At 44.8% G+C, this 26,604-nt stretch overlaps 2 protein-coding genes across 5 annotated transcripts in view; one reads left to right on the top strand and one right to left on the bottom strand.

Moving 5' to 3' along the window:
• Positions 1 to 20,071, bottom strand: part of Exd1 (exonuclease 3'-5' domain containing 1) — a 30,024-nt gene extending 9,953 nt beyond the window's left edge. Inside the window, exons 1-9 of one of the 4 annotated variants that reach the window (XM_057780644.1) lie at positions 19,839 to 20,071; positions 15,084 to 15,269; positions 13,437 to 13,505; positions 13,137 to 13,194; positions 12,832 to 12,959; positions 7,640 to 7,698; positions 4,714 to 4,800; positions 1,761 to 1,865; positions 1,599 to 1,679 (exon numbers count right to left, since the gene is read on the bottom strand). In XM_057780644.1, coding sequence (XP_057636627.1) covers positions 1,599 to 1,679; positions 1,761 to 1,865; positions 4,714 to 4,800; positions 7,640 to 7,698; positions 12,832 to 12,959; positions 13,137 to 13,194; positions 13,437 to 13,505; positions 15,084 to 15,216 — 720 coding nt within the window. In that variant the 5' untranslated portion in view covers positions 15,217 to 15,269; positions 19,839 to 20,071. Of the gene's footprint in view, positions 1 to 1,598; positions 1,680 to 1,760; positions 1,866 to 4,713; positions 4,801 to 7,639; positions 7,699 to 12,831; positions 13,109 to 13,136; positions 13,195 to 13,436; positions 13,506 to 13,980; positions 15,270 to 19,230; positions 19,412 to 19,838 lie in introns of those variants that run through there. The other 3 variants (XM_057780643.1, XM_057780646.1, XM_057780647.1) reach the window with 3 other exon arrangements.
• Positions 20,072 to 20,143: 72 nt separating this feature from the next.
• The window catches only part of Chp1 (calcineurin like EF-hand protein 1), a 29,473-nt gene continuing 23,012 nt past the window's right edge, over positions 20,144 to 26,604 (top strand). Inside the window, exon 1 of the mRNA XM_057780648.1 lies at positions 20,144 to 20,349. Coding sequence (XP_057636631.1) covers positions 20,283 to 20,349 — 67 coding nt within the window. The 5' untranslated portion in view covers positions 20,144 to 20,282. The remainder of the gene's footprint in view (positions 20,350 to 26,604) is intronic.

The following is a 26,604-nucleotide window of genomic DNA, read 5'->3' as shown; positions in this document are numbered from 1 at the left end:
TCCAGTATTGCACAAGCCATGTATGCGACTGCACACACATACTTTAAAAGTTTTTTGAGACAGAGCCTTATGTGGTGTAGGCTGGTCTTGAACTCACTATGTAGCTGAGACTGGCCTTGAAATCCTGAATCCTCCTGCTTCCTACCTACAAACAATGGATGTATGTAGCTACGAGCTACTGAAAAATACAGTGGAGCCAGGAGGTGGTTTTAGTGCTTTCAGGGTCAAATCAGAAACCAGTTGAGTTTAGGTGTAGGCAAGGAATTTCTCATTTCCTTCAGGTCCCTTGCAGGATTCAAGTCAGATTTCATCAAGTTATTATCTTCAGCCAGATAGGGTTTTTCCATCTTTAAGAAATATTTATTTCTTTATTTACTTTGTTTTATATGTGTTTGCTTGCATGCATGTGTGTGTAACATATATACACTTGGTACCTGCAGAGGTCAGAAGAGAGCATCCATTCTGCTGGAACCAGAGTCACTGATGGATATGTGGGTTCTGGGAACACACTCAGGTCTTCTGCAATAGCCACTAGTGCTCTTAACCACTAAGCCATCTCATTGTTGTTTTTGTTTGTGGTCACGATGCCTGAAGATCAGAGTGCAGAGCTAAACCACTAGAGATTAGGCAGTGGTGGCGCACACCCTTAATTCCAGGATGCGGGAGACAGAGGCAGATGGATCTCTGTTAGTTCAAGGCCACCCTGGGCTACAAAAAAATGACATAGTCTTTAAGAGAAACAGAGCTCACATAAAGGTGATCCCAGCAGTTGGGATCACACGCCTTTAATCCTAGCACTAGGGGGCTGAAGACAGGAGTAATATGGCTCGGTGGAGAGAGGAATATAAGGTGGGAAGATGCAGGAGCTCAGTGCAGCCTGAGGTTTGGTGGAGACAGATGCAGTCTGAGGATAGGATCGCCCTTTTGGCCTGAGGATTCAGCAGAAGTAAAAGGTCTCTCTAGTGGCTGGCTGCACTGCTTCTCTATCTCTCAATTTCACCCCCTAATATCTGACTCTGGGTTTTTATTATGAAGAACAATTAGAATTCGAGCTACATCTCGCTAGCTCCATAAACGGGGCTTTTTAAGGGGTGTAATAGCCTCAACAACCTACATCCCTGAGGTAAACACATGATAGAGGAGAGATGTGCTTTTTCACTTCATATTAACTCTCCACATCAGACTTCTGAACGGCCTCAGATTTCCTAAGTTTCTGAATGTCATGGCATACACAGCCTCCTTCCTACTTTTACATTCTAGACAGAAATAGAAGACTTTATCTCAAATGAATCTAAGTAACTTCCTACACGATTTTTATAGTTTTCTCAAGTTACATCGTAATCCATGTGAGACACAGGCAGGAACGGGCCAGGAAAACAGGCTCGATCTTTTCTAAGGCTCTCCCTGTGCAGCACTGGATGGTGTGCAGCTCGCTCCGTAGACCACGCCGGCCTTCAACTCACAGAGATCCACCTGCCTCTGCTCCTCTTTACTGGAGTAAAGACATGTGCACCACACTTGGCACCGTCATTTTTCAGACAGGAATCTTGTCTACTAGGATCCGTGAGTGCTGGCTGCCTCCAGCATCCTCTTCATACCTGTGTGTCAAAGACATTGTTCAGCATGACTCCATACTGATGAGACAGGCAATCCGAAAGCGATCGACAATCATGGATGACCTAGAAGTTGGAAGATGGAGACAGAGTCATTAGAACCTGACCGCTAACCTCATTTCTACAGGAATCTGCTTCTATGCCCACCTTTAAGATTCTCTTGTCTTCTAAGATCATCTGAAGCCCATTGTTGAAAGCACGACTTCCCAGAAGAAAAATGTCAAACAAGTAAACTCGGCTGTTTGTGGCCACCTACAACAGACAACACGGGATGAGGAAAGACCAGAGGAGGCCATCTGAGGACCAAAAGCACAGGACACAGATGAAAGTGGTGAGCATCCTCACGGTTAAGCTGGCAGCAGTCATGTAAGTGATACAACGGGGCTCGGGGGTGGCTGTGTGGTAGGGTGTTTGCTTAATATGGGTGAAGTTCTGGTTTTATCTCTGATTTGATTTTGATATCTTTGATCCAGATACTGCAATAAATAAGATTAAAGGCACAATTACTAGGATTTTCAGAAGGAAAGAAAAGGGTAAACAAGTAAACTAGCTGTGTCAACCAGGAAAGCTTTCTGGGTTTTGTCTTGTTCTTTTAAGATACAATAAGCATGATAAATATATGTATTCACTTCTATCACTTATGACATTTATTTTCTATTCTTTCAAAATTTCATATATGTATGCAATGTATCTTGGTCATATTTACCCTTACTCTTTACCTCCAACTCCCCCAGAACACCCGCACAACTTCATGTCCTCCTCCTTTTTTGTTTTCTATTTAACCCACTGAATCAAATTAGTGCTGCCCGTAGACACTGGAGCATGGAGCCACCCACTGGGGAAGAAATGCCCTCCCGCTCCTATAGAAAAGCTGCTCTCACTCCCAGGAGTTATCAACTGCCAATAAACAGGGGTAGGCCTTGGAAACCCCTTCCCTGAACATCAAATACTCTCTGTGTGCGTGTGTGTGTGTGTGTGTATGCATGTGTGTGTGTGCGTGTGCATGCATTTCTTCATGTGTGTGCATGTGCATGAAGCCCAGAGGACAAACTCAGGCACTATTCACCTTATTTATCTGCATTACACACAGGACAGAAGGAGAAACTGACACCTGCAAATTGTCTAATGCTGTGGCACATTCGAATACTGCTCTGCCCCTAAAGCAGATACAGATACATGTAGGTTAAAATTTTGTTTGTTTTTTGTTTTTTTTGAGGCAGGGTTTCTCTCTGTAGCTCTGGTTGTCCTGGAACTCACTGTGTAGACCAAGCTGGCCTTGAACTCAGAGATCCACCTGCCTCTGCCTCCAGAGTTCTGGGATTAAAGGCATGCACCACCACTACCCAGCTATTTTTTAATTTTTAAAATATGTGTATGGAGCCGGGCGGTGGTGGCGCATGCCTTTAATCCCAGCACTTGGGAGGGGCAGAGGCAGGCGGATCTCTGTGAGTTCGAGACCAGCCTGGTCTACAAGAGCTAGTTCCAGGACAGGCTCCAAAACCACAGAGAAACCCTGTCTCGAAAAACAAAAAAAAAAAAAAAAAAAAAAATGTGTATGGATGTTCTGCCTCATGCATGTCTGCACCACATACATGCCTGGTTTTCTCCAGGGTCAGAAGTGGACAATGGATCCCATGGAATTGAAGTTACAAGCAGTCGTGAGCTATCATTGGTCGGGGGAAGCTGAGAATTAAGCAAGTTCCTCTGCAAGAATAAAAAGAGCTCTTACGCCGGGCGGTGGTGGCGCACGCCTTTAATCCCAGCACTTGGGAGGCAGAGGCAGGTGGATCTCTGTGAGTTCGAGACCAGCCTGGTCTACAAGAGCTAGTTCCAGGACAGGCTCCAAAACCACAGAGAAACCCTGTCTCGAAAAACCAAAAAAAAAAAAAAAAAAAAAAAAGAGCTCTTACCCTTGATCCATCTTTCCAATACCCACTGGCCTTTTTGAAAAGAATTAATTAATTAATTAAATTTAAAAGGTAATTAATATAAAAATGGATATTCCAAGGGCTTGGGCTGTAGCTCGGTGAAAGAGTGCTTATCTAGGCTTAACTGGGATATAGGAGGCTTTAGGTACAAGCCCAGTACTTCCAGGGAAAAAAAAGAAACCAATAATAGATATTCTAAGTGAGTTCTTTTTTTGGGGGGGGGGGGAGGGGGTTTCGAGACAGGGTTTCTCTGTGGCTTTGGAGCCTGTCCTGGAACTAGCTCTGTAGACCAGGCTGGTCTCGAACTCACAGAGATCCGCCTGCCTCTGCCTCCCAAGTGCTGGGATTAAAGGCATGCGCCACCATCGCCCGGCTTCTAAGTGAGTTCTTAAGTGACAGAAAGACTATTAAAAATATAAAAACACAGTTCTGGGTGGTGGCGGCTAATGCCTTTAATACCAGTACTTGGGAGGCAAAAGCAGGCAGATCTCTGAGTTCAAGGTTGGTCTACAGAGTAAGTTCCAGGACAACCAATATATTGTGGGATAATACACTGTAAAGATTTGTCACTCATTTTGGTTTAATAAAATGTTGATTGGTCAGTAACCAGGCAGGAAGTACAGATGGGGCAAACAGACTAAAAAAATTCTAGAAAGAAGAAGAAAGGCAGAGATGCAGACACCATCCAGAAGGAGAGGAAGAAAGATGAGAGTGCCTTACTAAGGAAGGTACCAAGCCATGTGCCTAAACATAGGTAAGAATTATGGGTTAATTTCAGTTGTAAAAACTAGCTAATAATAAGCCTGAGCTAATAGGCCAAACACTTTATAATTAACACAAGCTTCCATGTGTTTCTTTGAGATTGAACAGCTGTGGGACCAGGCAGACCAGAAACTTCCATTTACACCAATATACATGTATGCAGTATGTATGTATGTATGTATGTATGTATGTATGTACATATCAGTGTATCCATATATGTGCACATGTATATTTACACATATACACATATTTGTGTCTATACACATACACACAAACACATATACTGAGCATTTGGGAAGTAGATAATGAATGAGGTTCAAAGGCTAGCAGATACACAAGAGAGTTCAAGGCCAGCCTAGGCTCCATAACGTCATGCCAGAAAACACTTCAGTTTAGAAAAGATCTTTCACCTGAAGCCAACAGAGTTTCCCATGGCGACACACATTGGCTCCTTCTGCAGCCACACTCAGGACACTCTGCTTCTTGATGTGGAGCATCTGTTAAGAAAAGGAGCGCACCTTTAATTCCAGCACTCAGGAGGCAGAAGCAGGCAGATCTCTGAGTTCAAGGCCAGCCTGGTCTACAGAGTTCTAGGACAGCCAAGGCTACACAGAGAAACCTTGTTTCAAAGGGTGTGTGTGTGGGAGGGGGGAATAAACATCTTTCATGATATTTTAAGGCTAACAACCATAACTTGATGGTGATAAATACTGGATTTGAGGGGTCAGGGTGGCTGGTGCACATCTGTACTTCCAGCACTTGAGAGGCAGAGGCATGCAGATCTGAGTGTAAGGTCAATGTGGTCTATAGAGCAAACTCTAGGATAGCTGGGGCTACACAGAGAAACCCTGACTCAAAATAATAAATAACCAAATAAAAAATGGGCTTTCATATACCTTCAGGTTGGTCTCCAACTAAACCACATAGTCCAAGCTAGTCTTATCCTCCTGAGTGTTCTGTTTCTGTCCCCAAGTATTGAGATCATAGGAATGTACCAAACACCCAACCTGGGTCATCCCTGTGTGTGTGTGTACCTGTTCACTTGTGAGTATGTGTGTACACATTCATGTGGGGGACAGAGATCCATGTCTGGTGTCTTCCTCAGTCACTGCCTACCTTATATTTTGAGACAGGTTTTCACTGCACATGGAACTCACTGATTTGGGTAGACTAGCTGAGACTTGCTGACTAGCAACCCCAGGAATCTTCCTGTCTCTGTCTGAGGGTACAGATGTTCATGCTTCCTGCTTTTACTTCAGTGCTGGGGATCTGAACCCAGGCCTTCATGCTTGCACAGCAGGCATTTTGCTGATGAAGGTGTCTTTCCAGCTCCTGGATCATGGTTTTGTTGTTGTTGTCCCTTTCCCCAAGACAGGGTTTCTCTGTGCAGCCTAAGCTGTTCTGGAACTCACTCTGTAGACCAGGCTGGCCTCAAAACTCAGAGATCCACCTGCCTCTGCTTCCTGAGTGCTGGGATTAAAGGTGTGCACCACCACCTCTGGGCATTATTTCCCCATCATTTTACATTTACAGATCTGACTAACACAAACCAGTGTTTGTTTCACTTATACAAATAAATTACCATTAAACACATTTGCTCCTCAGTTTTGGAAAAAGTATAAATATATAACTGTAAGATAAATCACTCAGACCCTAAATGCTAATGAAAAAAGTCTGCAAAAATCAGCTCTCCCTTTAAAGACATATATATGACAGGCATGGTGGGTGTCCATCTGTCTTCCCAGTTACTCTGAAAGCTAGGGCAGGACTGAGTAGGAGGACAGGCTTAGAAAATTATGAAGACTTTGTCTCTGAACCAATAACAAATAAAATGATCCACGTACCCCAATTCTAAGTTTATATACAACAGAAATGTCAGCGACTCTCCTGAAGTCCATCTGTGAACATGAGCACATTTACTTCACTTTCTCAAATTCACTGAGAAAATACCATCTGGAGTAGTCCTTTGAGAATATGAGTGAGGAGCTGGGTGTGGTGATGTCTCCTGTAATCCACGGGGATGCAGACAGGAGGGTCAAGAGTTCAAGATCAACCTCAGCAACATAGGAAATTTGAGGCTGCAAGGGGTACATGAGACTGTGTCTTAAAAATCAAATTGCTATTCCAGCATGGGAACACATGCCTTTAATTCCAGCAGCTGGGAGGCCCAGGCAGGCCTGAGTTTGACGCCAGCCTGGTCTACACAGAGAGTTCCAGGATAGCTAGGGTTACAGAGAAATGCTATCTTGAAAAATCATAAATAAATCCAATTGCTGTTCCTAAAATGTTGGCTAGCTTGGCATGGTGGTACCCCCTATAATCTTACTCTGAAGGGGCTGAGATAGGAGTAGATCTGAATTTAAGACGAGCATGGGTTATTTGCTAGAGCCTCTCTCAAAAACAAGTAAATAAGGCCGGTGAGATGGCTCAGAGGGTAAAAGTGCTCGTCATGCAAGTCTGATGACCTGAGCTAGTTCTAGGCTACCCTGGGCTAACACTAATTGGGCGGGCCTAAAGACCTGAGTTTGATATAAAGGCATGTACATCTGTAATCCCAGCATTCTTACTCTGCAATGGGAGCCAGAGACAAGAGAATTGCCCAGAAACTCTGGGTCAGCTGTCCTGGAGCACACAGCACAGTAGCAGAAACAGTGTGGAAGGTGAGAACTGACTCCTCAAAGAGGTCTGATGACCTCGACTCACATGCCATGGCACTCGTGCTTGCACATACATACATACACACACACACACACATACACACACACACATACATACACACACGCACATACATACACACACGCGCACATACATACATACATACACACACACGCACATACATACATACACACATACATACATACACACACACGCACATACATACACACATACATACATACACACACACGCACATGCATACATACACACATGCACATACATACATACACACACGCGCACATGCATACACACACACACACACACACACACAAATAAAACCACCAAAGGGCTAGAGTGATGGTTCAGCGGTTGAATGCTGACTGTCCTTGCAGAGGATCTGGGTTTGATTTCAGGCACCCACATGGCAGCTCATAGGCATCGGCAACTCCAGTCCCAGAGGATCTGATGCCCTCTTCTGGACTCCACAGGCACCGTGTGAATGGGATGCACAGACATACACATAAATGAAACACCCATACACACAAATACTGTTTAAAAATAACAAAACCACCAAAATACTCTGTTCATAGGGAAAACATCAAAGATCTTAAAATCAATTTGTAAGACACAGACATGATATCTATACAGAAGACCACATTGTGAATGATTGATAGTACTTACTGCAGCACCAAACTTCTGTTGGAATTGATCAACGACGGTGTATGTCACCTCCTCTTCCTCTACAAGAGAAGGATGGCATAAGATGTATCTCTCTTCCTTGACAAGAGAATGGCCCTCTTGTTAATTTTAGACATACCCCTTATTACCTGACCAGTCCTCATTAAACACATTGAGTACTAATTACTGTCCTGTTTTGTCACCTGAGAAGAAACCAGAGTCCCACCAAGGATAATCTTACAAACTGGACGGTCTCATCATTTCCTGTCATAAGCTAGCTCTGATTCTCTCTTCCTAGTTTACATATGAATACCTTGAGGCCGTTCTGTAAAGGCTGATTATTATGTATGCACATGCATGGTGTGTACAGTGTGTGCACACATGCTCACATGGACGTGGAGGTCAGAAGACAACTTGGTAGAGCTGGTTCTCTCTCTCCTACCTTTATGTGGGTTCTAGGAGTTGAACCTAAACCACCCAGCAAGCATCTTTACCCACTGACCCAACTTGTCTGCCAAAGTTAAGCATGTTAAAAAGATATTTCATGGGGGCTGGAGAGATGACTCAGTGATTAAGAGCACTGGCTGCTCTTCCAGAGGACCCAGGTTCAATCCCTAGAACCCACATGGCAGCCCATCACTGTAACTTAAACTGTAACTCCAGTTTCAGGCGATCCAATACCTTCACACTTATATACATGCAGGTAAAACATGAAAGCAGATGAAATAAAAATAAATTATTTTTAAAAAGATATTTCACAATAAAAAGTAATAGTTTAAAATGAATGAGTCCTGGAAAAGAAATAATACACACACTGTTGGAGTTTTTAAGTCTTGATAATTACTATTATTTGGTCTTTTTTGAGATAAGGTCTCACACAGTTCAGGCTAGCCTTGAACTTACTAAGTAGCTGAGAATGCCCTTGAACTTCTAATCTTCCTTTCTCTATTTCCCCAGTGTACCCATCTAATGATAATGGGGATGGAACCCAGGTCATGGTTAACATGAGGAAATATCCTATCCTGAGCTACAGGATAGCTAAAGAGCCGTGGGCGCTAGAGACAGAACTGCCCAGAGGCTCTGGGTCAGCTGTCCTGGAGTACACAGCAATGTAGCAGGAACAATAGTGATGGGCACTATTAACTACCTTAATTCAACTCTTGAATTAAGTTGAATTTTGGTGGCTGTCTTGGTTATGATTGCTACTCTACTGCTGTGAAGAGACACCATGACCAACCAAACTTTTATAAAAGAAAGCATTTTACTGGAGGCTTGGTCCATTATCATCATGGCAAGGAGCACAGCAGTATGGAGCTGGAGCAGTGGCTGAGCATTCTACATTCTGATCCACAGGCAGCAGGCAAAGACAGACAATGGGCCTGGTATGGGCTTTGGAAACATCAAAGCCCTCCCCCCACACACATCTCCAACAAGACCACACCTCCTAATCCTTCCAAACAGTTCAACTGGGGACCAAGTGCACAAATACACGAGGCTACTGGGGCGTTCTCACTCAAACTGGCACAGCGACTCAATGGTTAAGAGTTTCTGCGCTTTTCCAGAGGACTTGAGTTACTCCCAGTGTCCCAGTCCACTTCCTGTTGCCTTCTGATTAAAAATGTAGCCAGCAGCATGTCTATCTGCATGCCATCATGCTCCCCACCATGATGATAATGGACTGAACCTCTGAACTGTAAGCAAGCCACCTCAATTAAATGTTTTCCTTTATAAAAGTTGCCATGATCATGGTGTCTCTTCACAGCAATAGAAACTCAAACTAAGATAGGTAGTTCATTTAGTTTAAAGGCTTGGCAGCAGGTGATCTGTTCAATCCCCAGGGCCAACATGGTGGAAGGCAAGAAGCAACTTTCAAAGTTGTCCTCTAAGCCGGGCGGTGGTGGCGCATGCCTTTAATCCCAGCACTCGGGAGGCAGAGGCAGGCGGATCTCTGTGAGTTCGAGACCAGCCTGGTCTACAAGAGCTAGTTCCAGGACAGGCTCCAAAACCACAGAGAAACCCTGTCTCGAAAAACCAAAAAAACAAACAAACAAACAAAAAAAAAAAAAAACAACAAAAAAAACAAAGTTGTCCTCTGACTTCCACAAGAGCCAGAGTGTGCATACATGCTTTCACAGGTGTGCATTACACACATACATGCACACAAACACATCTTTATTTCCTAGTCTCTCTAGTGCAAGGACAACAATCCTCCTCTTCTTTTACATTTATTTATTTTTAACAATTTATTTAACTTTTATTTTATATGCATTAGTGTGAAGGTATCAGATCCCCCGGAACTGGAATTATAGTCAATTGTGAGTTGCTATCATGTAGGTGCTAGGAATTGAACATTGGTCCTCTGGAAGAAGAACAGGTGCTCTTAACCACTGAGCCATCTCTCCAGTCCTTCTTTTGCATTTATACATGCTCTCTTGGTGACCTCAGCTGGTCTCAAGGTTTTAAAAACAGTCTAGCCGGGGGGTGGTGGTGGCGCACGCCTTTAATCCCAGCATTTGGGAGGCAGAGGCAGGCGGATCTCTGTGAGTTCGAGGCCAGCCTGGTCCTACAAGAGCTAGTTCCGGGGCAGGCTCCAAAGCTACAGAGAAACCCTGTCTCAAAAAATAAAAAATAAAAAAATAAATAAAAAAATAAAAACAGTCTATTGGTTGACTCCTCAAGTTCTCTCTCCATATCATTCTCTCTAGGCTACATTTGTATTTTTGGAGACAGGCCTTCACTATGTAGTCATGCTGTCCTCCACTTACAATCTTCCCAGGAATGTATCACCTGACTGCGGGCATCCCTCGACTTTTATTCAAACTTGACCCAAGCTGAATGCTGCAGTTGGTTTTAGGGTCAACTTGCCACATATTAGAATCACCTGAGTGAGTATCTCACCAAACAACTGTCCTCATTGCCTTGACTGATAGAGGAAGGCCCACCCAATTGTAGTAGGATCTTCTGCGGTCTTTTGCTGGCTTGGTCTTCCCTCCTGCTACTGTGTTTGTCTACCCTGTTGCTGCTGCTGCTGCCGATTCCTTTGCTGATAACAGAACCAGTATTTCCAAGCTTTCATCATGGACTAGCGGACCAGAGGCTCACCAGGAAACTCCTGGGCTTCCAGCAACAGACTGGGACTGTTGAGGCCCCCTGCTCTGTAGACTGCCACCCCTCAAACCAGCGAGACAAAGCTGTTGTGGTATACTCCACTGTAGAGGCATTTAACTTCATGGAATTAGTAACTACAGGGTTCTCAACTTCTCAGCTGTGACTTAGCTGTTGTTACTAACTTAACAAATCCATATTCCCTCTCCCTCATCCCCTTGGTTCTGTTCCTCTAGAGAACCCTGATTGATTCAATGGACTTATGTTCGGGTCTCCAAAACCTTTTCTACATGAAAGTCTTCTCACCTTAGTTTACACGACTCCCTTCATATTTGCAGATGCTGAGGTTCTTTGGTTCCTCTCTATCCTCTCACCCCATCTATCTCGTTGTCAGCACACGCCACGAGCGCCTCCTTCAGCACACATCCACAAGTGCAGCACCTCCACCTCCTCTGCCGCTGCCGCTGGAGTCCAGGGCATTGTCCTTATCGGCTAAACGTATTTCAGGGCTGAGAGATGGTTCACTTGGTGAAGGCACTCACTGCAGAGCCTTACAGCTGAACTTCAACACAGGACCCACACAGCGGAAGGAGAGATAGCATTCCTAATCCCTTCCTTCAAGTTGGCTCTTTTGCCACCACATGCGTGTCATGACGCACATACATCCCCACACACAAATAAATGTAACCGAAAATTTAAAACATAAGCTGGACAGTGGTGGCGCATGCCTTTAATCCCAGCATTCGGGAGGCAGAGGCAGGTCAGCCTGATGTACAGAGTTCCAGGACAGACAGGGCTACCAAAGAAACAAACCCTGTTTCAAAAAACTACAATATAACTGCCGGGCAATGGTGGCGCACGCCTTTAATCCCAGCACTTGGGAGGCAGAGGTAGGCCGATCTCTGTGAGTTCGAGACCAGCCTCGTCTACAGAGCTAGTTCCAGGACAGGCTCCAAAGCCACAGAAAAACCCTGTCTCGAAAAACCAAAAAAAAAAAAAAAAAAAACTACTATATATATATATATATATACACACACACACACATATCATTGAGAAGCAAGACGAGGCACGGTGGCCCTTACTTGTTATCTTAGGACTTGGAAGGCTGTGGCAGGAGGACTGCCTTCAGTTCCAGGTTATCCTAGGCTACAGCGTGAGATCGAAAAATGAAAAACAAAAAATTATTTCTTTACAAAGCTGTCTAGATTTTTTTCTGTTTGTGTGTTGGTCTCTGTAGTCCAGTCTAGCCTTAGCCTATAATCTCGGTCCCTAAGGGCCCAGGCAAGATTGTTGAGAGTTTGAGGCTAGCCTGGGTTATAGAATGAATCCTAGGCTACAGGAGTGAGACCCTATCACAAAACAACAAAAACTAACCAATTTACCCTTTGGGCATGGTGGCAGGTGGCTCTCTGAGTTTAAGGCCAGCTTGGTTCTCACAGGTTTGTGAACGGAAGCCCTGGAGCACTGGCACTTGTTTAATCATACCGCTTGGGAACTGATGCCAACCTGGACTACATAAGAAGCACCACAGTGGCCAGGGCTATCTGTGACTAGACTGTGACTCAAAACAAGACAAAGAGAACTTCTCCTGACATCCAAATAGCTCAGTGCCTCCTCTCCTTCAGGCCTTTATGCGAATGTCACTACTTCAGGAAGACCTGCCCCAGACACTCAAAACCTCTGAAAGCACATGACCCACAAACCTACTGGCCTGCTATTTCTCTGTCTCAGAATTGCTGATAGAGTACTAGCATTCCATATATTTTACTCATTTTTTTTGAGACAGCATCTCATATACCCTAGGCTGTCCTCAAACTTGCTATGTAGCCAGTTCTATCCTTGAACTCTTGGTCCTTTTCTTCTACCTCTTAGTGGTGGGATGGCAGGTGCAGTGCACACATATTTCCCGCTCATCCATCTTATTTAGCATCTTAGGATCAGACTCAATGAGGGTAGCATTCCTAATCCTGGCACACACTACACATTCCACGTCAACCAAACACACAATTTATAATACTAACTTTAATTCACAATTTTTATTGTGAGGCACAATAAAAGCAGCCTAGTAAATTCAGAGTTCCAGTACCCACCTGATGGGCAGTATTTGAAGTCGCTGAGCAGAGAGCTGGCTGGTGCCTCTGGCAGAGGTGAAGCAGGCTCACACACTGTTAGGTCTTCATCTTTCATTTTCTCCATTCCAGCCTTTTCTGCATTCATGCTATCCTCACAAAACAATCACATCAGGTGAACTTGTCCTTTGTAACAGACGACATGCACAGACCTCCCTGCCCACTGACAGCAACAAGACAGCCACGCTGCTGCTAGTGGGTTAGTGGGTTTCTCCTCTACTGTGCTCGCCTGGAAAACCTCACAGAGAAAAACTATCCTGTAATACCTAGTGGAAGACGCCTTCTCCCCAGATGCACCTTGTTCTGCTTCATCCATCAGTTCCACTGAAAATCAACCAGAAGATTTTCAACAGTTTCCAGTTGGAAAGTCACTAGCCACTCCAGCACACACATACACACCGTGCTCAACTGCACACTATAAATGGCTTGAAAATAGAAAAAGAAAATTCATATATACTGCACTAAAGACAAGACCAATCCTATTTTCTTTCAAATGCCTGAATGAGGCAGAGAAGTGAGTTTTCTATGGCAGATTCCAATCAGCGATCAGGGAACACAAAACTTACCATTCAAAATCTCATACCCAAAAAACATCTTCACTCCTGGGACACTCCGGCCTGTCTCTACGTTCTTCACTGCAATAGAAAATAACCTATTTGGTTACTACTGCATACTACTTCTCTAAACTGCAAGAAACTGGGAAGTCTCTCTGACTTCTTGTCTGCGGGCATACAAGCAGGCAGAACACTGTATACATAATAAATAAACCTTTAAAAAAATCCTGCCACCAGATGGTGGTGTTGCAGGCCTTTAATCCCAGAACTCAGGAGGCAGAGGCAGGCGGATCTCTATGCGTTCGAGGCCAGCCTGGTCTATAGAGGGAGCTCCAAGCTACATAGAGAAACCCTGTCTTGAAAAACCAAAAAAAAAAAAAAAAAAAAAAAAAAAAAAAAAAAAAAAAAAATCTTTTCTTTCCCAGAGAAATGTAGAGTCAGTTAAATTACAAAGCTACACCCTACAGCTGAATAATAAACAGTAAAGCTCAGAATGTTCTAAAAACAACAACACAACAAAAAAACTTATAGAGAGTCAGGTATAATGGTTACAGACCTTTAAACCCCAGAACTTGGGAGGCAGAGCCAAGTAGATCTCTTGAATTCCAGGCTAGCCTGGTCTATATAGCAAGTTCCAGGCCAGTCAAGGCTATATAATGAGACCCTGTCAAAAAAGGAAAAGAAAAAAAAGAGAAGAAACTAAAAGGAAAAAATTCCCAACTGCTGGGGTTAAAGACATGTGCCAGCCCGGCAATGGCAGTGCATGCCTGTAATCCCAGGACCCAGGAGGCAGAGGCAGGTGGATCTCTGAGTTCGAGGCCAGCCTGGTCTACAGAGTGAGTTTCAAGACAACCAGGGCTACATAGAGAAACCCTGTATCAAAATAAACCAAAATAAAACAGAAAGCCATGTGCCACTACAGCTGCCCTATGTGGGGTTAGGGTTTGAACCTCAGGTCTTCTGTGTGTTATGCAAGAACTCCACCAACTGAGCTACATTGACACAGGTTTCTCACATATTCCAGACTGGCTTCAAACTCATTATGTAGTTGAGGCTGGCCCTGGACTCCTGACTTCTGGACTTCTTTTTGTTTGAAACAAATTAATCTTTTATATCTATGATTTTTCCCCCTTTTTTGAAGCCAAAAGAAATTTCAATAACAAGATTAATTTCAATATTCATATAATTAAGAGAAGTCCCCAATTTTTAAAAACTATTATGTTGAAAATTAACACCTTCAGGGTTGGAGAGATGGCTCAGCAGTTCAGAGCACTGAATGCTGCTCCAGAGGACCTGGATTTGATTCCCAGCACCCATGTAACAACTCATAACCATCTGTAACTTCAGGGGTCCTATGTCTTTTATGACATCTATGGGTACCGAGCATGCATAAGACAAACAGACATACATGCAGACCAACCACTCACACATATTAAAGAAATAATAAGAAAGAAAATTTCCACTATGTCAAGTGAGGACGGGTCAACATGGGCAGCCATGTTGCTCCACTAGGGAAGAGTAATCTACTATTTTCTCAGACCATTCTTAAAATAGAAACAACACTGCTAATCTCAGCTACTAATGCTGCCCACAGTCATTACCCACACACAGCTGCTAATCCCTTAAGGAGGCAAAGGAAGATGACAAAGAGAACCAAACCGTGTTTTAGGACAACAATCTTGTTAGGGTCCACATGCTGGAGCACGCCCTCGAAGATGCCAGAAACCAATGTGAGTTTCACTCTTCTCCACAAAATGTGGTTGAGGAAATGGTAGTCACTGCTGGGATCCATGCTCTTTGATTCCAAAAGCAGACTTCAGAGAATCTTCATTGAGCATCCAAACACTTGAAAATTAACAAAGAGATCATTAATTTGGAGAGACTATTTTTTTTTTCATTTTCATAGTGGTGCACATCTTTAATCTCAGAAGACTGAAGTAAGGATAATCTCTGGCTTCAACAGCTTGGTCTACATAGCTAGTTTCAGGTCAGCCAGGGAGACCCTGTCTCATAAACAGTTTCCAAAGTCTGGTTATTAGCATTTCTCCAAATTTCTAAGGCCATGGTTCTCAATCTGTGAGCTGTAATCCTTTTGTGGGGGGAGGAGTCAAATGACCCTTTTACAGGGTCACATATCAAATATTCTACATGTCAGGTATTTACATTATAATTTATAACAGCACCAAATTATAGTTCTTAAGTAACAATAATAATTTTATGGTTGGGGGGGGTCACTACATTATGAGGAACTGTATTAAGGGGCCACAGCATTAAGAAGGTTGAGAAGCACTGTTCTAAGGGATAAGAACAGTAGACTTGTTATGTTCATTCCTTTAGAATAAATGCAAAGAACAACAGCAAGTACAATTTTATTTATTTTTATTTTATGTGGACAGGTGTTTTGCCTCCAGGTACATGCATGTACATTAGTTCCGCGCCTAAGGAAGCCAGAAGAGAACACCAGATCCCCTGAAACTGGAGTTACCCACGGTTGCTGGGAACTAAACCCGTGTCCTCTGTAAGAGATCTTAAGCACCGATCTCTCCAGCTCCACAATTTTAATTCATGTGGGAAACTCAAAACTGTAGAGCTATATGCAAGATGAGATTAGCTTTTTTTTTGCTCATAAGATGGGCATGGAGAGTGAAGTAGAGGACGAGAGGAAGCTAAAAGATTTTTAAGACCAGAGGGGACGGATGTCATCAAGGAAACAGTGTCTTCTAGACACAAGGAGACTGAGGAACATATGAACTCACACATTATGGCAGCAAGTACAGGGCCTGCACAGGTCCGAGCTGGATGGGGTCCCCGCGTTGAGAAGGAAAGCGGACACGAGCTCCCATCTCCAGCTGACAACTGCTCACAGGGGAAAGAGCAGCATTTATATTACAGTTTCTAATTTTGTGTTTTTATGGACATTGTGTTTCTTGTGCTTTTTATTTTATTCTGGTTGTTTAATTTGCCTGTTTTTTGTTTTGCTTTGTTTTTGTATTTTTGAGAGAGAGTTTCACTATGTAGCTCTGTCTGTCCTGGAATTCACTATGTAAACCAGGCTAGCCTCTATCTACTGAGATTCACCTGCCTCTGCCTCTCAAGTGCTGGTATTAAAGGCGTGTGCCACCATGCCCAGCTATCTTTTTATACTTCAAGGAAGGGCTCTCAAAAATATTGATACTTGCACCAACCAGAACCTAACCCACAGATGAGCAAACAGAGGATCTATCACCCTCTGCTGTATTCCTTTGAGATAGGGTTTCTCACTGATGCTGGGGTTTTCTCGTCTCTATCCTCCATAGCACTGGAATTTCAGGTTAGTGTGAGGTCACACCAGCTGTCTGAGTGGGTGCTGGGATCTGATTTGAGGTTTCCTGCTTGAGCAGCAAGCCCTCTTACTCACTGAGCCATCTCTGCAGCCCTGTGACATAGACAATACTTACATTAATAAGGCTAGGATGTTCAAAACTGAAAAGTTATGAAATGCTTAGGAAGGAAGAAAATGAAAGATGGACCAAATGGGGCAGGAGAAGCTCAGCAGTTAAGAGTGCTTTCTGGTGCTCAACGATGTGCTCAACGAGCAGCATTACTCGTAATAGCCAGAACCTGGAAACAACCTAGATGCCCCTCAACCAAGGAATAGATAAAGAAAATGTAGTATATTTATACAATGGAGTATTACACAGTGGTTAAAAAAATGACATCTTAAACGGACGATCTAGAAGAAAACCATACTGAGTGAGGTAACTGAGTAGCTTTTAGACATAAAGCAAAGAAAAACCAGCCTACAGTCCACAACCCCAGAGAACTTACACAACAATGGGGACCCTAACAGAGACACACATGGATCTACATAAGAAGAAAAAGACAAGCTCTCCTGAGTAGATTGGGAGCATAAGGGTCACAGGAGAGGGTAGAAGCGAAGAGGGGAGGAAAGGAGGGGAGTGGAGAAACATATATAGCTCAATAAAAACAATTAAAAGAAGAGTGCCTTTTGTTTTCCAGAGGCCCTAAGTTTGGTGCTTCCCAGCATCCACATTTAGTGCACACAGCCCCTCTAACTCCAGCTCAGGGGAGAGGAGACCCTCCTCCTCTTCTTGCCTCCATTGGTGAGATACACACACCCCTCTCACACACAAATACCACTTTTTTTGTTTGTTTGTTTCAAGACAGGGTTTCTCTGTGTGCTGTTGGCTGTTCTGGAACTTACTCTGTAGACCAGGCTGGCCTCAAACTCAGATCTGCCTGCCTCTGCCTCCCGAGTGCTGGGATAGAGGTGTGCATCGCCACTGCCCGGCACACAGATACCATTTTTTAAAGGTTAAAACAAATCAAAGAAAAAAAATCCACATAGCAAAGACATTTTTGTTCCTGTTTTTTTTTTGTGTGTTGTTTTGTTTTTAGACAGTTCTTCCTGAGTAGCCCAGGCTGGCCTGGCCTGCCCTATCTAGCCCATGGTGACCTTGAATTTGTGAAGATTCTTCGGCCTCTGCTCCCTCAGTGCTGTGACTACAGACATCAGCCACCAGATCTCACACAAAGGGTTTAGTTGGATACAGTCATCAAAACTTACATTGAAAATTAGGAAGAAAAAAAGGTTGGGATGCCAAGATGAGCTTCTAGGCTGGCTGAGCAGGGGATTATGTAGATATGCCTGACATCAAGAGTTCCATACTACAATTAATGGGCTTCTCAAACTGCCGTATCCAAACGTTACTATCAGCTTAGGAAGGCTGATCTCAGATGGGGTGAAATGAGAGGGGTTAATTATGAAAATATCAGAGTCAGACTAGAAATCAAGCCCTGGGGACTCAGGCTGAGCTGTAATGGCCTAAGTAACTGAAGCTGGGAGCCTAAGGTCATTTGAAAAAGGGGCTAGGATATTTGGGTACTGAGTAATAATTTATTAATTAACTTCTTCCATCTCTCAAGCTGGTTCTAAACAAAGGGGTGAAGGGGCAAGACACGAGATGCCGCAGGAAAGCTACCGCTCCATTTGAGAGACTGTATGTATACAAACATGTGGCTTTCAACCTTTTCATTAGCGCAAACAAAAAAAAATGTCATAAAAATAAAACGCAAACTGGGCAGTGGTGGTGCCCTCAGGAGGCAGAGGCAGGCAAACAACTGAGTTCGACGCCAGCCTGGTCTACATAGTAAGTTCCAGGACAACCAGGGGTACACAGAAAGGCCCAGTAGCGAAAAACAAAAATAAAACAATAGAAACGAAAGGGAGGAAGAGAGGGGAAAGAGGAGAAGGAAAAGAGAGAGGGAGAGAATAAAATGTAAGACCAGCATGGAGGCTCAAGTGTGTAATCCCAGGCCGAGACCAGCCAGGTATCCTCTGGAAAACCAAAAGAAACGAAACCATTTCCCCGCCTCTAGGCTGAAGCATAAACTCCTAATCCTCTAGCCTCCACCTCCTGGGATGAGGGGGAGAGGAGAAGCCCTTAAACAGGATTTCCCAGTATTTCTTAGACTTTGCTCAACCTGCAACTTCCCTATTTTCACCTAACAAGTGCTGGCTCACGGTTTAAAAATTCCCATTTTACCCACAGAGAAACCCTGTCTCAAAAAACCAAAAAAAAAAAATTCCCATTTTAAAAACAAGATAATTTTCAAATAAATAAATGACAGTCCCTACTCAGGGTATTTACTCTCCCTCACCTTCTCACCTTTAGGGTTCTCTACCACCCAGCACCACCCACCCCTAGGCAAAGAAATTTGGGAAATCTGGACCTTAATCTCAGTCAGATGGCGAGCTCCTTGAATTGAAGAGGGGCTGCTGTTAAAGAAGAAATCTGGGAGTTACCTTGGCACAGCCTTGACACAAACTGAAAAGCTCGCAACGCCAGCCAGCCGCTGAAAGCGCAGACGCTACTACCCTCGCTCGCGCCCTGCGGCTTTCCAGAGGAGCCAATCAGCTTGCAGCCCCAGCCGACTGCCGGCGCCCTCCAGCGGCCGGGGGCGGGAGCACCGGAAAGCCGCAGCCAATCGGTGGGCGGCCCCAGCCGGCTGCCGGCGCCCTCCAGCGGCCGGGGGCGGGAGCACCGGAAAGAGCAGCCAATCGGCGGGCGGCCCCAGCCGGCTGCCAGCGCCCTCCAGCGGCCGGGGGCGGGAGCACCGGAAAGAGCAGCCAATCGGCGGGCGGCCCCAGCCGGCTGCCAGCGCCCTCCAGCGGTCGGGGGAGGGAGCGCCGGAAAGACGCAGCCAATCGGCGGGCGGCCCCACCCCAACGTCAACCTACTCCGGGGCCGCTGGACAGTGGAAGAGGGAGAGGAAGTAGGAGGGAGAGGCAGAAGGAGGGACCGAGCAGGAAAGACTGCGCCGGGCCCAGTCTGGGGATCCACCCTGGGACTTCCCACTTGTTATGTCGGTTTTGTTTCTCCTCTCATTCCTGTCACCTGTGGGGTGGGATACCTGGTGAGAGGGTCCTCAGAGAAACCTGTGGTTTACGCAGTGAACCTGCCCTCTGGTTTGTCGGAAAACGGTGGCAAGGCAGCACTGCCCTTTTAACTGTGGTCGCCAGCGCCACAGTGGCGTCGCCCTTTTAAGGCCGGCGGCAGCTGGGGTTCCGGGGGCGGGGTCTGTCTCCCTTTGGACTCCCGCAGCCGCGGGGCTGATTCATTCCGGGCTCGAGCGCCAACCTCTGACGTTGGTGCCTGCGCAGGGCGCGGCCTCGCTCCCGATTGGCTGCTGTCGGGCTGCCCTCCCCCGCGCGCCACCCCTGGTTTCCCTCCCCGGGCCGCAGAAGAAACAGTGCCCTCTCCCTTCTTGACCCCTGGCCCTTCCCTCCCTCCTTCCCTCTCGCCGCCGTAGCTTCTGGCGCAGCCGCTCCCGGAGGAGCACCCGCCACCAACGGTGATGGGGTCTCGGGCCTCCACGTTACTGCGGGACGAAGAGCTCGAGGAGATCAAGAAGGAGACTGGCTGTGAGTTCGGGTTGGGGGGTGGGAAGGCGGCCGGGCGTCTCCTGCCGGCCTCGGTACTGAGGACGATCGTCGCTGAGGTCTTGATCTGGGTGCGGTGACTTTGTTGGGAGGGTCCCGCGCAGCGTCCGGTGCTTTCAGTAACCGAAGGCTAAAGGACCTGTGCGTTCATCTGTAGCTTCCCGGAGCCGGGATGTGGCCCCTCTGGTGCTGTCTTGCCTCAGAAGCCGGAAATCTCGATCCTGCCGCGAAGCACAGACACCACCACTCCACTCTTGCCCACCCAAGTCCGCGAATTTTCTTTCTTTATCGTTCCTCTCATAGAGGAGGCAACCTGAACAGCAGGTAAAGGAGAAGCAAATCCAGGAAACCTGAACGGTTCCTGAAGAAAACGTAATACATTCCAGTGAGGTTTCTCAGCAAGGACCTAAAACTATTAAAATCACACACAGGGAAAAATGAACTCAGAAAAAAAAGATTGTATAGACCGGGGACTCGAGACCTGTAAGCAATCAGGAGTCCGAAAACCTGAGACTTTAATCTGAACCGTTGGAGAAAAGGCACGGGTATAGTGACCAGGTTTTTAATGACATAATGAGGACATTTATCCTGTTTTCATACATACTGATTTCTGCCATGTTGCTGTATCTTATGCAGTTGATATTGAAACTGGATGTACTTCAAAATCAGTGAGTTTGTACGAGGAACAGATTTAAATACACACACACACACACACACATGCTCTAGATTCTTCCTTGTTAGCCTGAAAGAAGGAGCAACAGGGCTTTAGGAATTCAGAAACACTGAGAACATCATAGCTTTGAAAAGCCTTGATAAGGTATGATACAATTGTATTGCTACCATGCTTTCTCGGTGATCCTTTGGACTCTTGAGTTTTGTGAGCTGTCTTCACGATACCTGTCTTTGGCATCAAGTAACACAAAGGAAGTAGTGCCTAGGGATCACCGGGCGACCAGAATTCTCCAGGAATGGAGTACTCGGATAAATTAAAAGCTGTTCTGGCTGACTGACAAGTTCAGCTTCCTAGAGTGTCCAAGCTGGAAGACTTACCTAGCCCTCCTCCTGTCGCATTGGTTTCCCATACCCCGCTGACACACATGGCTGCTAAGCTTTGCCGAGATCTTTAACCATGCTGACCCACCTACTTAACCAAGGTGATCCTTTTCTCAGTTTCAATTGAATGACAAATCACTTAGCTTTTTATAACTTTTATTTGACTACTCACCTTTATGGATATTTCGTGACCTATTCTGATTCCATGGCAGAAATACAGGCAACTGGATTTAGCAAGCATTTTACTACATTTTGTGGCCATGACCCCTGATCACACTTGGAAACATAATGACTTCTTTACATCTAGGATGACAGCCAAGTTAAAGCATCTGTGTTTAAAGAGTCACGTCACGAGGAAGTGTAGTGAGTATGGCACAAGCTATTGTTTTGTTGTCCTTTGTTTTTTGACACAGGTCTTATTCTGTAGCCCAGACTTACTTAGAATTTACTACATAAACAGGGTCTGGTGATGCATATCTTTAATCCCAGCAGAAACAGGTGGATCTCTTGAGTTCAAGGCCAATCTGGTCTACGGAACAAACTCCAGTATAGCTAGGACTACACAGGGAAACCCTGTCTTTAGAGACAAGACAAAACAAACAAAAAAAGTTTCTCTACATAGCCCAGACTAATTTCAAACTCATGGCAGTCCTCCTGCCTCAGCTTCCTGGGTACTGGGATTATAAGTATGAGCCATCATGCCAACTGAGGGAAAGCTGTTTTGCTTCATAGTAAATGGCACAGTAATGTCATTCCAGTTTCTTTTCATAAGTCTTGGCTGTAGGGTTGAGTTATTTTACCTTGTGACTCATGAACAAACCCTAAGTCATCATGGAAGAACTATTATCCTGGTCACCCAAGAGTGATTCAAGTATGAGAATGATTGTCCCCAAAGCCCGTGTATGTATTGACGGGGAAGGCCCTAATGAAACAAGCCCTTACTGAAACTCTGTGTGTCTGTTTAGTATTATGCTAGGTGTTCAGAGCAGATGGTGACAGAAGACACCCACAACCTGGCTGGGGACATAAGGAAGCCCCAATCCTGCAGCACCCACCTTCAGAACTTGGGGAAGAAAGTCACGAGCTGGCCTTTAGACTATGGGAATAGGATCTTGACGCAAAAATGGATTCATTTGGATAAATTAACCTAGAGTGTCTCTGTGTCCCAGCAACTGTTAGCCCAGTTGGCTACAGGGTCAATCCTCTACCCTCGGGGTTGAGTTTTGCACCCTTAGCAGAGACTCCTTTCCTTTCCTTTTTTTTGTTTGTTTTTTTTGTTTTTGTTTTTGTTTTTCGAGATAGGGTTTCTCTGTAGTGATGGAGGAAGGTCATTTGTCAATAAACAAACTGCCTTGGCCCATTTGATAGGCTACCCCTTAGGTGGGTGGAGTAAACAGAATAGAATGCTGGGAGGAAGAGGAAGTGAGCTCAGATGCAGGGCAGCTCCTCTGAGAGACAGACGCCATGCTCTCCTCTCCAGAGCAGACACGATGAAGCTCTGACCCAGGATGGACGTAGGCTAGAATCTTCCTGGTAAGCGCACCTTGGGGTGCTACATACATGAACAGAAATGGGCCAAGCAGTGTTTAAAAGAATAGAGTTTGTGTGTCGTTATTTTGGGGCATAAGCTAGCCAGGCAACCATGAGCCGGGCTGTGGGAAGAGGCCCGCAGCTCCCTACTACACTGTAGCTTTGGAGCCTGTCCTGGAACTAGCTCTTGTAGACTAGGCTGGTCTCGAACTCACAGAGATCCACCTGCCTCTGTCTCTGCCTCCTGAGTGCTGGGATTAAAGCCGTGCGCCACCACTGCGCGGCCCTTTTCTTCTTTTTCTTTTTTCCTTTAACAGGTTCTCTTGTAGCCCAGACTGGCCTCAAATTTAAGATCCTATTGCTTCAACCTCCCAAGTACTGGGATTACAAGTGTGTCAACTCCACAGAATGCCTTTAATCCCAGCACTCAGGAGGCAGAGGCAGGTGGATCTCTGAGTACAAGGCTTGCCTGGTTTACAGAGTGAGTTCCGGGACAGCCAGGATTACACAGAAAAACCTGTTTTGAAAAACAAGCAAGCAAAAAAAAAACAAAACACCAAATGTGGAGGCAGAAGCAGGTAGATCTCCAAGTTCCAGGCAGAACCAAGGCTATATAGTAAGAACCTGTCTCAAAAAGAAAAAAGAAAAAAAACCCTTTGTCATTGTAAAACACGTACTATATTTAGCCTTTGTTCTATCCCTTTTTTTTTTCACATTTCTCCATTTTTATAAGTCAGTACATTTGAATGAATGATGTCATTGGAGGGAGGTCACAGCGTCTCTATCTTGTCTCTTACTGAATTGGTCAATACAGAAGTTTCTGTAATGACCCTTAGTTCACTTATCCAGAGGAACAGCCTGGCTGTGGATTGCCAAAAAGCTTAACTTTGAGCAAAGGTTCATTCCAGCTAAATAGTGGTGAATGCAGATTGGTTATTTTTAGTTTCTGCCCTCTGGTGTGTGTCATGTGGGTATGGGCAGGGTGTTAAACAGGGTAGGAAGTGAGTTGGACAGACCGGTGAGGTTTTGTTTGTTTGGAAGGGTGTAGTGTACGAAAGGGGTGGTTCTCTCTAGTTCCAGCGGAGGACAACCCCAACAGAAGCAGCTGCTTGAGAACATTTCTTGAAGCTGAGCTTCTGGGTGCTCCTGCCTCCTTCTGGGTCCTCTCCCTGTCACCCCACATTGTCAGAAGATTCTGTGTGGGCAGAGGACCCTCCTGTGTCCTGTTTCGTCTAACTGAGTTGGAAATGCACAGATAATACCTTATAGCAGATTGGGAATAATTCGTAAAGTTCTGTGCCCTTCTAGTTTTCTCCCAGCATTCCTCTTTCTGGCTAGAAAGGGGTAGGAAGAGCTGTGTGTCAAGGTAGGGTAGAGAACAGAACTCTGAAGGAGTAGAGCCTTACGAATGAGGAAGGAGCTCAGAGCACAGACAACTTGAAGTTTACATAGACATTCACTGACCCTAGGAGCAGCTGCAGAGATAGAAGCTGTCTTTTGAGTTTAAGCAGAAAAACACTATGCTACAAAATAGTAATACTTATGTTAACCTGCAGTAAACACTATTACGGAGGAGCGTGAGCAGATACCTGAGGTTGTATGTCACATATCGTGACCTGGCCTGAATGTATCAGATTCAAAAGATTACAATTCATACCAGATATAGTAGCTTATTTTATGCCTGTAACCCCAGCACTAGGGTTCTGAGTTCAAGGCCAGACTAGACTCCATAGCAAGATACTGTCCTTTGCTCAGATGGCTCCTCTGGTAAAGGTGCTTGCCAGCAACCCTGATGTCCCAGTTTTGATTCCTAGGACCCACATGGTGGAAACTCTGCCAAGTTATCCTTTGACCGTCATGTGTGGACTGTGGCACAAATGCATGTGGACATGTGTGTGCATACATACACATAACTCTAATTTTTAAAATAAAAAAGGGTCAGAGAGGTGGCTCAGCAATTAAGAGTGCTCGCCATTCTTACAGAGGACCCAAATTGGTTCTCTGCACTCACATGTCAACTCACTATTATCTGTAACTCCCTTTTTGGGCCTCTGTTGGCACAAAGCACACACACATGCTACCCATACATACATTCTGGCAAAACACTCTTAAAATAAAAAGAAATAAATCTTACAGTCTCAAACAAAACAGCAGGAGTAACAACCACCTGAACAAAACAGAAACTCAGGTGTTCAGATTTTGTACTATAAACTTTAAAATATACTGAAAAGTTGACAGTGAATAATGCCCAATACTCATTCTTATTTGTTTTTCGAGACAGTTTAAACTTAAAACTTGCCTTAAAACTTGCTCTGTAGACCAGGCTGGTATCGAACTCAGAAATCCATCTGCCTCTGCTTCCTGAGTGCTGGGATTAAAACTGTGTGCCACCACTGCCCTGTCCCCTTACTTATTCTTATTTAGTACTTGTTATAGTTTTGCTGTATTTGCTTTATATGTCATTTTCTGTTCATTAACCTCTTTATTTCTTTTGGTGTAAGGGATTGAACCTAGAGTCTGGCTTTTATGCATGCTTAGAAAGGGATGTACCATTGAGTTCTACCTCCAGCCCTGATGTTTGGTTTGTTTTTGTTTTTGTTTTGAGACAGGGTCTGACTGTGTAACCCTGGTTGACCTGGAACTCTCTAGTCAAGCTGGCATTGAACTCACAGTACTTTACCCTTAGTTACTTTCGTATTTTGTAGGAAGAGGAAACATGTAACTTGTTAACCACGGTACTGTCATTGTTCCTAAGAAAGTTAATAGTGACTTTTTATCACCTGCTGGTCAGTAATACTAAAGTTTGCCCTGTTCTGAGAAGATGCATTTTGTTTGGTTGGTTGGTTGGTTCACTTTGTTCTTTTGTTGGACTGGGCTTAGAAGCCATTCCTTGAGCATGCCCTGAAGCACTTCTACTGAGGTCAATCCCCTGCTTATTTTAGAAAATACCTTTTTGGTTTTTGAGATAGGGTTTCTCTGTGTTCCTGACTGTTCTGGAACTCGCATCGTAGATCAGGTGGCCTCAAACTCAGATTTGACAGCCTCTGCCTCCCGGAGTGCTGGGAGTAAAGGCATGCGCCACCACTGCCCAGTGGTCTCTTAATTCTTAGGAGAATAGGTTTAATCTTAACATCCTTATATTGGAGAAATGTCGGGGTATGAAACATGAAGAGGACTGGTGAGGGTGCAGTGCAGGCTCAGCTCTGCAGTTTTCCCCAGAGCTGCTGTTGCCTTCAGTTTAACCCAGGTTGTTGTCCTCATTTAAATAGGATAAAAATGATGGCAAAATAATTTCACTTCTCTTCTTTAACTTTTCATGCTTCCCCGTGCCAGACCACCTTGGTGCTTTCGTGTCTGTGCACTACCTTTCTTCTCTAACATGAGGCAGAAATAATAGAAAGCTCTGAACTTGGGGTGAGCAGGGTCTTTTCAGTCTTTCGATATAGAATAATTACTTGTTCATCAGCAGAGTGACTGCAGCTTCATTCGGGGCATATTTGTAGTATAGTCTTCTCTAAGGGAAACTGCTACCTCCTGAGATTTCCTTTGAATTTCCAAGAATGTTAGAGGTTTTAGGTATCTGTCTGGTTAGGTTAGCCCCTTCAGTGAGTTTGGTTTTACTGGACACATGTCCTGTCTTTATTCCTGGCAGTT

This window comes from Chionomys nivalis, chromosome 9 (assembly GCF_950005125.1).
Source record: "Chionomys nivalis chromosome 9, mChiNiv1.1, whole genome shotgun sequence".
In the NCBI taxonomy this organism is placed as follows: Eukaryota; Metazoa; Chordata; class Mammalia; order Rodentia; family Cricetidae; genus Chionomys; species Chionomys nivalis.
Note: the sequence above shows the minus strand (reverse complement) of the source record. Positions and strands in the feature narration are given on the sequence as shown.